Below are 13,790 nucleotides of genomic sequence, written 5' to 3' on the forward strand. Positions count from 1 at the left end.
GAACTCTTGTTAAAGTAATTGCTTTGCATGTGAGCTAAAGGTTTATTCCATACTTTTGATAGAGACTATCCCTTGGTGGAAGCATCTAGATCTGATGTGGTTCTAGGAAATGAAACACTGAGATCTTTACATAGGTGAACTGAGAGCCCACCTTCTCCTATCAAATCATAACTTCCGTGGGTAAAATACAGAAGGAAAGGACTCCAGGAAAGCTGCTTACCTTCCTGTATATGGAGCCCTCTGAGGTACATTAGCAATAAATATATGCTGCAACTTGGCTTGCTTTCTTAATACTGAGGCATTCTGTAGGATCTGGACTGTTGGTGGCAAAGGAGCTGTGTGACAGGTGAGCTTGCTCTGGGAGCAGAGTGTGAGGGTATTCAGAAACCATCCCAGTGGACAGTGTTGGCCAAAAGACTCTGATCTGGAGTAAAGATATGCGTGGTCACTAAGAATGGGATTCAGCTCCAGGGTGTGGTTGTCTACACATGGGTATCTGCATGTGAGCTAGGGGCCTTAATTCATGCTATTATCAACGGGGGCTCAATTCAGTTGCTTACACATAGATGTCTAGTCTGTTTTGGGTGGTCTGGCTACTCTAGCAGTGCAGGTTTCTTGAAGATCTGGAGTTCTGTCTGCCAGCTCCACATGGATGCCTTGGATGCTGGAGAGCATCTCAGATGTCACCATACTGTGTACATGCAACTGATTTGAGCCCTGAGATCTTTCAGTGGAGTCAGTGGAATCTGGAGAGCCATTCAGTTGATAAGGTTCAGGTGTCTACCTCAATGTGAGTGGACTCCAGCAGAGCTGAACTCTGTTACTAGCTTAGACATCTACCTCACATGTAGACATGGACATTTAGACACCTATGTTTAGGGTGGAATTTGTATCTAGACTGGAGACACCCAAGTGTGGATTGCAAATGGATGAGTTTTAAGGACCCTGCTTTTCATAAGGTAAGTGGGTTTTTTGATATCCCTCCCTTTCCCAGCTGTTCCCTAATCACTTGATCCTGCTTCTGTTACAAGACCTTCAATTGCCATATTTAAATGTTTTTTTTGTAGGCTCTCATGTAGTTATGGAATGTAATATATCAAGTGGCATAAATGGCTTGATTCCATTCTGGCAAGTTAATGATGAGGATGTTGATAGCTTTGATAGCACCTACAGGGAACAGTTTTATGAGTAAGTATCCTTGTACATGGAATTGTAAGTGCTTTTCTAGGTGAAGTGATCTGCAGCAATTTGCAGTGAATTCACCATAAAGTTTACTACTAGTCATTGAAAGACTGATTAGAAGTCTGCATCAAGTACCTTACATTCTTATTGCTTGGTTTAAAAAAAAATAAACATTTTATTATAAATACTGATGTATCTGATACAAATGTAATGAAGCAATCATATGTAGGTTTTTATAATGCTGTTGTGAAACATATAATTTTGTAAGGCTTATTTATGCACTTGTTCTTATGCGATCCTTTTTGCTAACAGATTAAAGCCTGCCCTCTGTCCTTAAGTATGGGAAGGATAGATTGTTCCAAGACAAAAAAACCATCCCACTTACTTTTATTTGTGAAGTTGGTCTTTTTCCAAGTACAGACACAGCTGCTGATCCTCAAGAACACAAAGCAGAAGCTCTTGTTGCAGGACATTTAGGACATTTTTTTATGTTTGGGAAAATCAAACACAAATTAGGCTGATAAAATCAGCAATTTCTTTCGAGAGAGCAGGACCTTTGTTACTCAGTGACTGTCTATGCTGTAGCAGAGTGTGGATGTACAGTTTGCTTTCTCATTGTATCAATCGCTGCTGTTAAATATAACCCTTAAAATGTAGTGCAAAGAAGAAAGAAAAAAAAATTGCAGCTGATCAGTTCACACTCATGCAGAAGCATTGCCATCTCCATGAAGTGCCATCATCAGTGCAAAATATGGCTAGAGAGTTAGGTTGCAGACTGCTTTTACAGTTATTTTTTTCATTCATCTGTATCTGGCTTCCAGAAAGCATCTTAGTTCTACTTTGTCTCCAAGTTCCTTTAGGGGGAATTATTACTTTCATTATCGATCTGTATACTTTGTTGTTCGTCTATAAATATTAGGGCCCCAGCTTATGGTCTCTAAGGCACAACTAAGCCCATTATTCTTCAGGGCATGAAGTTTCTCAGCTTCACCAGTTAGGACACATGTGGAGCTCTGGGTAGCTATGTTTAAAGTTACTGTAACTGCAGCTTCTTCTGAAACCAACTTGGTGCTGCTATTAAACACATCTTCCGGAAAAGCATTTAATGTATTTAACTTAAAGCAATTCTCTGTTAAGATTTTTGGCTCGCTTGGAAGTGATCTCCATTTCTAATCGCTTCCCTGCCTGATAATTTTCCCATGCCAGAGATGGAGATGTGCAAAATACATCCTGCGCAAGTTCTAATTAGGATTAATAGTTCAAAGTTATCCAGTATCAGAGAAATGAATCTAATTGCAATAATAATGTTTTATTTAAAAAAATAGCAGCAATTTCTCAGCAATTAAATTTGTGGAGCGTTTGCTAGTAGCAAAGCACATTGTAGGCATGGCCAACATTATGGGCTTGAGGGCTTACACCTAGGAGGTAATTCTTTCCTCTGCTGGGAGGAAAGTTAAAACTGACTTGAACAAATCTGAACATGTTGCAAAATGATGAGGTTTGTATTGGCGTTGCATGACAGAAGTTGCTGGCAATTATATATGTAACAGAAACTGGTTCTTCAGGATGTTCTGCAAAATGAGTTTTCCTCCTTGAGCACATAAAGTCATGTCACTTTGGTATATAGGGTAGGATGCCAGTTTGTAGGTACCTTCCTGCTGCAGCCCCTCCCACCTCATACTTGTAAACCTGCCTTAGAGCAGAATGGTATTTAACAGGATAGCATATTATATCTCCAAGCCTCTTGTGGCAATAGATATCATCCATAAAGTCAGTATCACCGTGTTTGTTGTCCTTTGGTGCCAGGGTCACCCAGCTTTTGTGAATTTTGTTCATCATTATTTCCCAAGTTGGTTGGTGCCATTGACTGTGGACAGTGTGGGCTCGGAGAGTCTTAGTATGCTTAGAAAGGTCTCTGCTTCATCATCAGTATACAGAATCCTGGAAGATGATTTTTCTCTTGACACTTTTATTACTAGTTATTACTGGTTTGAATAGTCTTCCATTCACAGAATCATTTAGGTTGGAAGGCACCTCTTGAGATTGTCTAGTCCAAGCCCCCTGCTCAAGCAGGGTCAGATAGAGCAGACTGCTCAGGGCTGTGTCCAGTTGGGTTTTGAATATCTCCACAGGTGGAGACTTCACAACTTCTCTGGGCAACATGTTCCAGTGTTTGACCACCCTGACAGTACTAAAGTGTTCAGCTGGAATTTCAGATGGGAAAGTGTTTCAATTTGTGCTCATTGCCTCTTGTCCTGTCAGTGGGCCCTCCTGAAAGGAGCCTGGCTCCCTCTTCTCCACTCCTTCCCGTCAGGTATTTACACATACTGATGAGATCCACTCCCCATCCCCTGCCCCCGAGCCTTCTCTTCTCCGGGCTGAACAGTCCTTGCTCTCTCGTATGACAGATGCTCTACTCCTTTAATCATTTTCATGGCCCTGCACTGGACTTACTCCAGTAAATTCATACATCTCTTGTATTGGGGAGCCCAGAACTGGCCCCACTACTCCAGGTGTGACCTCACCAGTGCTGAGTAGAGGGGAAGGATCATCTCCCTTAACCTGCTGGCAGCGCTGTTCTTGATGCAGTTCAGAATGCCTGGGGACTGGTTATGCCTCCTCAGGTGCAGGATTTGCATTTTGCTTTGAACATCATGAGGTTCCTGTCAGCCCATTTCTCCAGCCTGTCAAGGTTCCTCTGGATGGTAGCATGACCCTCTGGTGTATCAGCCATCCCTCTGAGTTCTGTATCACCTGCAAAACTGCTAATGGTGCACTCTGTCCCACCCAGCAAAAAAACCCCAACAACTCAATGCCAAATGACCACTGGTCATGAAGCTGTTTGTTACAGGGGTGATATTTACTGTGGTTCACTGGCTTCTTAGGTTTATAGAGGTAAAAAATGAATGTTCTTGTGTTTGTGGATAGATGAATCTGTGCCCTATTAGGCACTGATATTTCAGTTTCTCTACAGATGTTTCGTTTTTACCCTTTTTTAATGACAGAGAGGGGATGCCTCATGGACTTGCTGTATCTGGAACAAAATTTAACATTTCAAAAGTGAAAGTAAAGGATTATGCTCATAAATTTTTCTGTCACTTCATATATGGTTCTCAACAATTTACAGCCTACATCAAATTGGAACGCCCAGGTAAGAGATCTCATCTTGATAAAACGGTGATCAATGATGCTTACTTCTCAGTTAGTTTGACAACACCCTACTTAGAGCTAAAACTGCATGATGTACCATGTGCAAAGTGGGCAATGCAGCTCAATACCTTTCTTTGTGAATTTTTTATTGTATTCTTAGCAAAATTAAAGAAAAAGCACTTTTAATTTGCTTTGTCTTCTGTCATTAAGTGTTTTAGGAAACATTAATGAAAGACTCCAATTTATTTGAACTAAGTATGAGACCTCAGTGGAATACTGTGCTTCATTTTACACACTTGTACTTAAAGAATCGTGGAGCAGAGGAGATCATGTGTCTAGAAGAGCAGTGAAAATGGCCCATTCTCTAAAAGAGCTGGAGGGAAGGCATAACTAAGTGTGGAACAGACTGTCAAAAGGACATGAATGTATATGTGGACCTGGTTGTCCTATCCTTCAGTAACAAATACTGGGCTCAGACTGCCAGGAGAAAGGAAAAAAAAAAACCCACCTATTATATAATAGGAGAAACTCGAACAGTGATGATAGTGAAGGAATGAAATAGATTGCTTGGAAAGGTTATGGACTTTCGATTACTGATGCATGTGCTGTGTTATCACCTTCTAGATAGGCTCATGCGCGTTGGTTGGGAGCATCCTGCCACTTGTTGGAGACCCCAGTCTTGTGCTCAGAGACAAGGATAAGTTTGACCTATTGCTGGCTAGCATGACTTTTTTTTTTTTTTTAGTAGATGAACTTAAAGGTAAAGTGAGCTTTGAAAACTCCAACACAAGGCTGAAAAAATTAATTCTTTTTATTTAAAAAACAGATACACAGAAAAGCAAATCACCAGATATTACAAGTGCCCATTTTTTTTTAAATTTAGCTGCAGAAGAGCCTGTGGTCTATTGAGCTTGTATTGAGCTGGCTTTGTCAACTGTGAGCCAATCCTTTGACAAATGTTATTCTCAAACTTACCTTTAACTGGCCACACTGTAAACAAATAATTGACTGAAAGTAGATCTGAGCTCTAGCTTGTTACATAACTATAAGTTTCTTCATAAAGATTGTCAGAGTAGGATTTAACCTCAGAAATCTTTTAATATGCATGAACTAAAAAATGCAGTTTGTGGAGGGTGTTTGTTGTTTTAAGGACAACAAATCTATTAAGGACAACGAATTAGTAGGTTCAATGATATCTTCGAAGAGGCTAGAGACAATGGAAAACTGGTTGGTCTGGGGAGACTAGCATGGTCAGGAAATCACCTCCCCACCTCTGACTTTCTTGCTTTCTGACTGATAAAATTTTGTACAAGAATTCTCACTCTACTGCTGCACTGGGATATACGTCAATATTTTGGTGTTTCAGCTGAAGAGTAGCCTCATTTGTCACATTGCTAAGGTTATCTTTTCTCTGAAAGAGAAGAACAGTCAAATAACAGTATTTGCAGAAAGCATACATGAAAAACTTTCAGTCCTATTAATTCACTCCTTTTTTTTTATATATTTTAATGACTAAGCAATTTTGAACATCTCTTGTCTTTCTCTGGTTCAGTGTATAACTGTCTTGTTTGTTTTCTCTCTTATTCTACTGTACTGCAGTTCAGAACATTCAGCATTACTTAATTGGAGGAGGAGTTTCTTTGGTATTTTTAGTGTTTTTTACTCTCTTTATCTACAAGATCTTCAAAATAGATATTGTGCTTTGGTTTCGGGACTCCTGCCATCCTTTCCTGGGTAAAAAAGGTATGTTTGTGTAACAGTGCTCTGTGTTGTAATGAACCTTCACCTTCCCTTGCAAAGCAATGAGTTAACCTCATGGAGTGTGATTGGTCTTCTTTGGGATTTTTGACTTTCTTTTGTTTTCTACTTGAAGGCACTTCTGATTATTTTACTTTCTGTAAATTCCTGGCATTCAGAAAATGTTGATAGGGGTGCTGTCTATGAGAGTATGCTGAAGTATGGGTCATTTCCAAACATCTGAGAGGAGGTACCTGGCTAGAGAAGCAGAAAATATCTTCTAGAGGTATTGAGGTTCTGATAGATTTCTTTAAAGTCTTTTAAATTTGGTCTTTCTGGAAAACTTGTTCCAAAATATCTAATACAATTCAGACCTTGAAATTGGCCAAACATTTTGGTTTTGTTTTCATATCTAAGTGGTTGCTGTGTTTTGAAACTCCAGGTTAAAAAAATGACCTATGAGTTATATGGCAGCTGGAATTTTAAGTATTCAGTTGTACTACTGGAACCGCTATTTTCCAGATAATTCAGTGATAACATTTTTTTTATTTAGAGTTCAAAAAAGAATATTCAAACCTACTTAATTTTGCAGGTCTCTCTTGCCTATTCAGATCCAGCATACTGAGTTCTAGAAGGCCTGATTCTACAGATATTTCAGGCTTAGTATAATTATACATGCTTAGATAATAGCGGGATTAGGACCTAAAACAATGATTCAAGTGGGGGAAAAAACAGAATTTAGAGATTTTGTTTGTTTGTTTGCTTGCTTTTGTGTCTTTAGAATCCAGTTTTATATTACTCCTATTGCTCACTCTTTAGTTTCAGATGGGAAGATCTATGATGCTTATGTTCTGTATCCAAAGAACAGAGAAAGCTGCTTGTATTCATCAGATATTTTTGCTCTGAAGATACTGCCAGAGGTCTTAGAAAGACAGTGTGGATATAACCTCTTCATATTTGGGAGGGATGATTTACCAGGAGAAGGTAAGCCATCTGAAGACAAATTACACTCGAGTTTTCTCATTGGCAGCTGCAAATACAACTCAGAAACAGGCAATCAATCAGATGTGATTCTAAATATCTCTCACCATTGAATGAGCTATGATTTTCTTATTTTCTCTGATGGAGAATGAGAAATACAGCACTGGGTGCTCCCATGAAGTCTGCTTATCTCAGCCTTTCCCTTGTCATTATTTAGCTCTTCCAGGTTTTTTCAATGTCTGGCTAGCCTAGACATCTGGAGATGGAAGGATGCTGAGGGGAAAAAGAGTTGAAATTGTGGTTGTGAATGATGACTAATGGCAGGAAACATGGAAAAGTAGGTCTCGTGAGTGGTGTGAAAAGAACCTGTTGCTTTGAGGTGCCATTTGATAGGATGACCTCTCCACTGCTTCATTTTTATTTGCTCTGAGAATTGCTGTCAAACCAGCGGGATGCAATAAAGGGTATAACGGATGCTTAGATAGTGCAGGTGGGAAAAAAAAGAATACAAAGCAACACTAAGTTATCAGGAGCGATCAGCTGTATCAAAGACTACTTGTCTCTAGTGAAAGTTCTTACAAAGCATTGCCTTCCTCGCAAGCTTTAAAATCCTTGTGGAGGTTTCCTCTGTGTGCATATGCGCATCAAATTTAAATTTCTAGCGTCTGACACTGAAAATTGCAAAGTCTGTCCCACTGACTGCTTATGTGAGGTGAAATGGTGAAAGTCGTCTGATCCTTCCTGCTCTTATGACTTTAAAAAAATAAATTTGCAGAGTAGGCCTTAAATAGAAGTTTCTGTTTAGAAAAAAAATTGGGTGTGAACAAACGAGCATGTTGGTAACAAAAAATAGAAACATACAGCCTTAATTTTGCACAACCTTTTTTTCTACAGCTGTGATCAGCATCGCTGATGAAAAAATCCATCAAAGTAGAAGAGTGATAATTGTTTTAGTACCAGAACCCTCCTGTTACAGTATTCTGGAAGATGTGTCTGAAAAGCAGCTAGCCATGTATAGTGCTCTTATCCAAGACGGCATTAAAGTAATTCTCATTGAACTTGAAAAAATACAAGATTACACAACCATGCCAGAATCCATCAAATATATTAAGCAAAAGCATGGGGCTATCCGATGGAAAGGGGACTTCTCGGAAAGGTCTCGCTCAGCAAGTACCAGATTCTGGAAGAAAGTGCGCTACCACATGCCATCCAGAAAAAATGGATCTTCATCAGGTTTGCATTTGTTACCAAAAGACTTTAATTCTCCCTAAATAACAAAAGAAAAATGACACTTAGTGACTAATTCAGTTCACATAGTTGGTGATGGATTGATTGAAGCTCACACGTATCTGTTTTGTGCTGACAATCTTATCCAAATTTTCTGGATTGAAGGTACAACTTCATCTACAGATGTGAATAATTTTTTCCTCTGGCCAGATCAACAGAACGCTTTGAAATGTCATGAGTAGCACAGTGATGACATGGAAACCACGTAGGAATACATGAGGCCTTTTCCAAGAATTGCAATGTGATTTGGTGGAATTCTTTTGGTATTAAAAATGGAAGGGGAAAAAAAACTATCAAAAAACCAGAAGACTTGTTTTTTGCAATTAAAGGTTGAATATGAAGGGAACTGTATTAATTAAAATTGTGATATTATGTAATGGCATGGTTGATGCCAGTAAATGTTTTTGTTTCAGTTTTTTTAATGAAATGACACAAAACTTTTCTTTGTTACAAGTTTATTTGCCTTGTTCAGTTTGCTGAAAGATAAATCCCTCTGTGTTACTGCATCAGTGTGTTATCATCCAAGAGAATAGGTAAGAGACAATCCCAGCCCCCAAAAGTGCTATTGAACCTGACAAAGCATAAATACTCTTCCCTGATCTTTTTTACATTTTAAAGAACTGTACCATTTTTAGTCACTTGTCCCATGCAGACATTGTAAAAATACCATTGTAATGCTGTACTGAGTCAAAAAATTAACCTCCAGAGGATTTTTTTTTTTTTTTCCCGGTTAAGTGGCTTAATATATTTATTCTTACTTTACCCGAATGGAACAATTAGCTAATGACATAGACTGTCTCATGGGGAGTACAGGATGGTTGGCTTCATCCGCCTTACCTGAAGGACCAGACCAAGGGGCTTCAGGGCACCCACTTCTCGTGGGTCGCTGTTGCTGAAGGAGAGCAGGTCTTCCCTCCTGTTCCCAGCCAGCATGCTGGCTCTAGCATTTGTCAGCTCTGAAAGCTGAAGCTGGCTGAACACACCAATGTTCTTTTCCTTGGAATGGTTTTCTCCCAGATTAGTGAGTTTATCTGGAGGGTTCAGAGTGCAGTGGGAGAAGAAAAGGGGTGGTGGAACCATGCTTTTTGGCTCCAGATGTGTTTAGAAAATAGAGCTAAAATAGCATTGTTGCCCAGTACTCCTTAAAGTGAGAGAGAGAGGTGCCCTGTGTTATCCCCTGCAGCTGCTTGCTTTTCTCTTTTCCCTCTGCCCTGATGATGTAAGGAATCTGAGGTGACTGTGTGCTGAATTGGGGCTGGATGAATTGGGGCTGGATGAATTGGGGCTGGATGAATTGGGGCTGGATGAATTGGGGCTGGATGATTGGGGCTGGAGTCACACCTTCCAAACAGCTGCTTAGGAAAGGAAGTTGTTATTAACAATATTATGTATGCCACAATTGTTAACTCTGAAGTTATGTTTGACTTGTATGTAGGCAGTGATGTAATGTAATGATCAGTTCTTTTTTTGGGGGAGGCAATTGATTTGATTGATTTTAAAAAATTACCAAATCTGTTTAATGCCATGTTTATACCTATGCATTTTATAGGAGCAGGAAACGTGAGAGCCAAATTGCCTGTGCTTTTCAGTCTGTCCTTGAAAGTTACATTTTTAAGTTATGAGATCTAGTTGTATATGGAAGCTTCAGGATTTGATTGTTACTGCCTTTAACTGCTGTTTGCAACTCTGAATTCCTATGTGTCCTATCAGCTTCTCTCTTGCAGCACCTCTTGCTCTCCTCCTCAAACTCCAGCCTCTTTTCCCATGCAGCTCCCTTATTTTGGAACAAGCAACTTACTATTGTGTCAAACTCCATCACTTTCCAAGCTGTCCTTGAAGGCTGTTGCTAATACAGTATTAGGCAGAAATTTTCCCTTTGAGTTGGTCCTTTGATATCTCTACGTGTTCATCTGAAAAAACTCATGTTCTGCATCCTTCAGAATTTGTCTACTCATTTTGACACTGCAGTGTTGGCTTTTTCTTTTTTCATGGCTCAAGCATTTATCTTCTTACGTCTCCATCCTCAACCAAACAAAACTGATACTGTGAGGTGCCATCCCACGGAAGAACTGCCCAGTGAATGTGGGATGGTGTGACCCTTGTGTTCTGCCTGATAAGTGACAAAATCAGTGGAAATAAGTTCCTCTGACACCTAAAGTGCTTTGGTTACTTCGGTGTGTGCTGGAAACTTGAAACTCTGCTTCTGAGAGGCAGTGCCTTCTGAGCTTTGTGAGTTGAATGTGTTTAGCCAGAATGGAATAAGAATCTCTTCATTTCAGGATAGAAAGGGAAAAAAGTGCATTTGAAACATCAGACTCTTTCAAACTGTCATGGTACTGGAGTGTTTTATTGATGAATGTCGTGCATGTATAGACCAATGCACATGCTTATATTCTGTTCTCATTCTGTGTTTTAGTCAAGACAGAAGTGTCAAGGGAGGATCAGTTCTGGTCATGAAGTGCCACATTCACTTAGCTGTTGCACACAGTCTGCTTTTAAATACGGTGTGTGTTCAGTGACAGTCTGTTGCAGGGTAAGAGAGCTTTGAGATCCATCTGAAGTTACTGAGATCCATCTGAACAAGGCTAATTGTTACAGTTCACATTGATAGAAGAATTTAGTAGGACAGTTTGGTCACAGAACTCTTCTGTAAGAAGATCCCTGTATCAAATGTGAAGACTAGACACTGGAGGTACGGTATTAATACTCTGAGGACTAGGGTATAATACTGACTTTGCACTTCCACCTTGACAGCTTGCAGTATGCAGGCCAGCCAACAGAGTTCCAGCAACCTCGGGCCTCCTGAATTATTTTTGCTGACTGGAATAGATTGAATGAAAAACTGCTTCTTGTTATCCCTACCTTTAGGGATAGGAAAGTTATTATACTGAGCCAAAATACTGTTTTTTAAAAAATATTTGTTCCTTTTGATGTATTTATACAAATGATGCTAAAGTTTTCATGTATGTTATGTAAAGGCACTTTAAGAAGGTCCATTCTTTAGTTCAATAAAGGCACTACATATTTTTTCTTACAGCACTGCTGGTTTTTTTTCCTCATTCCTCCACTAAAGCATGCTGAGAATGAACAATGGCAAGCAGCAGTCTTGACGTGAAGTGTCTTAAACAAGACCGGTATATTAGATCTTCATTCAGGGAAAATCATTAACCATTGTGTTAATCTGGTCTCGGCACAACATTAACACTAACTACCTCGCCCTGCCTGGGCAAACGGGAAATGCGAGCTTGGCTCTGCTCTGTCCTGTACTCTCCTTGCAGTGAGGTGAAGCTAGAGCAGCCCCAAGGCTGCTGCTTCGCTCTCTGGGACCAGCACGGTCCCTAGCAGTGCTCCACTGAGCAACCTTCTGCTGCAGCTCCTCAAGAGCTGGGGGAAATGCAGGAGACCTCAAATGGAGGAAATGTGAAGGGCTTCTCAGCAGCAGTGGAGAGGCAGCCTTCTCTGCTTGTCTCCTTGGGCAAGCCCTGACTTTCTAATCTGCTCCAGGAAAGCCAGAGCCTTGGCAGTGGGGCTGTAGGGGCTGGTCTTGCATGAGACCTCGTGTTGATTTCAGAGGGGCTAATGTGCTTAGCAAGCATTACCCTTAGCATAGGATAATAAAAAAGGAGCTTATAAAAGTAGGAGTTTTAAATTTGGTCTGTACTTTTTGCATTCTGATTGTTTTGAACTTCTTGAAAGCTGTTACTGAATACCATTTCTGACCCTTTTTCTACTACAGGTAACACCAGCTCTGTTTACTTGCTATTTTAATCCAAAACCATGACAGCTTGTTTTTTCGAGCAAGATAGATAAGCAGATAAGAAAGCCATTAGAGGAGTTCTTCTGAAATGAGTTTTTATATACCTGTGTAACTCTCACAGTAGTTGTTTTTCAGAATCCAAGAACTTTTGTTAACTTCTGTATAACCAGCAGCAATAAGCCTGATTCTATATTTAGACTGTATCAGCATTTTCATGTGAAATTTCCCAAATGAAGTATTTTCAAGACCTGTATTGAGAATGCTTTTGTTTTTCAGGCCTGATCTATACTATACACCTGTCTAAAGCCCAGGCAAGGGTTCAGGCTGTAAATTAATGTGTGTTTGAGGGTCCTATGCATTTGTTGCTTCCCCTTAGGAAGGGGATCACTAGGAAGGGGATCACTAGAACCATCGCTTCCATGCTGACAGCAGCACAGCACAAATTCTTTTTAAGCAGGAGGTGGTGGATGATTTGCTTCTGCTAAGGTGCTCTTCATTCCCCACCCCTCCCAAGATACAGCACCTTTGAACTAAGTCTGCGTACTTAGAGATGAAAAGACTGCAGTGGGAAGAGTCAAGTCGGAGAAGATCACTGTTCCCAGGTAACTGGACTCAGCAAGGTTTACTGCGAGAGCTGAAGCCAGCCTGACCAGCAGGTTTCCTGCCTGGACTAGAGGAACAGCAGGACTGTGGCCAGTACTGTGACAAAGCCCTCCCAAGTGAGGGAGTCTTCTCTTCTTCAAGTCTTCTACATTAGTTTAGTCCCATCCTCCTCAAAGCCATTGAAAGCAAAGCTTTCCATTCACTAAGGAGAATGAAGATCTCCATGTGAGGCGAGTAAAGCTAATGTAGTTCTCGGATGTCTTCACTGGTAATGAACTTAAAGGGAAGGAAGTTAACCAAACCTTAAGCCCCTGGATGAAGCAAGAGGAAGAAAGACGGGGGAGGGTGGGGGCAAGAACCGTTGACTTCAGGAGGACACTGAAGCAGACATCCAGAGAATCAGTCTAATTTCTGCATGTAAAATAAACTCAGAAGTAGGATTTTAAAAAGCGGTTATGATGCTTATGATGTAAAATTTACAAGTTTTGTTTATTATATTTTGGGTTGTATGCGTTCGTTGTTTGAATGTTTGTCTTGCAAGAGTATTAAAGAGGCTCTTCAACACCTAAATACTTTTTTCTGTAGTTTTCTGCTTGCTCTTTTAAAAATTCTGGTTTGGTTTTGTTCCCTTGAAATGGATACTTGCACTCTCTAAAAATATATAGAGAAATGATTTGAACAAGGCATTGCATAATTCATGTTTAGTGTTTGCAGAGAATGGGCAGTCTGTTCTTACTGATTGTCTATAAACATCAGGGCCCCGAGGGCGCTAATAAGCCTTACTGGCGCTCATCAACTGCACCTTGCACCCAGGAGGCCCATTTCAGCCCACCCTGCTTCCTTGCAGGGACACTGGGACGGACCCTGGCTGGGAGGGAGCTGCCAGCCCATGTGGCACCCTGACAGTTAGGCAGCGCAGTGTCTCCTTATCAAATGAACTTTAGCTTGACTTGGTACAGAAGTAGAAGCCAAATGCCTGTGATGTGAGGGAGCCAGTCCAGAGCGCATCTCTGTGAGAGGCTGCTTTGGTTTGTTCTTGCAGGTGCAGACTAGGGAACCTGTGCAAGCGTCACGCAGGAAGGAATGTCTCTTT

At 40.5% G+C, this 13,790-nt stretch overlaps 1 protein-coding gene across 1 annotated transcript; it reads left to right on the forward strand.

Moving 5' to 3' along the window:
* Window positions 1-1,067: 1,067 nt before the first annotated feature.
* On the forward strand, window positions 1,068-8,321 carry IL1RL2 (interleukin 1 receptor-like 2; the record flags this gene model as incomplete). The annotated part of the gene is made up of 5 exons (XM_009583563.1): window positions 1,068-1,188; window positions 4,188-4,333; window positions 5,932-6,075; window positions 6,889-7,053; window positions 7,945-8,321. Coding segments are annotated over 5 exons (953 nt in total), but the record flags the coding sequence as incomplete, so codon positions are not given.
* Window positions 8,322-13,790: the final 5,469 nt, after the last annotated feature.

This window comes from Fulmarus glacialis, unplaced genomic scaffold, assembly GCF_000690835.1.
Source record: "Fulmarus glacialis isolate BGI_N327 unplaced genomic scaffold, ASM69083v1 scaffold2418, whole genome shotgun sequence".
Taxonomy (NCBI): domain Eukaryota; kingdom Metazoa; phylum Chordata; class Aves; order Procellariiformes; family Procellariidae; genus Fulmarus; species Fulmarus glacialis.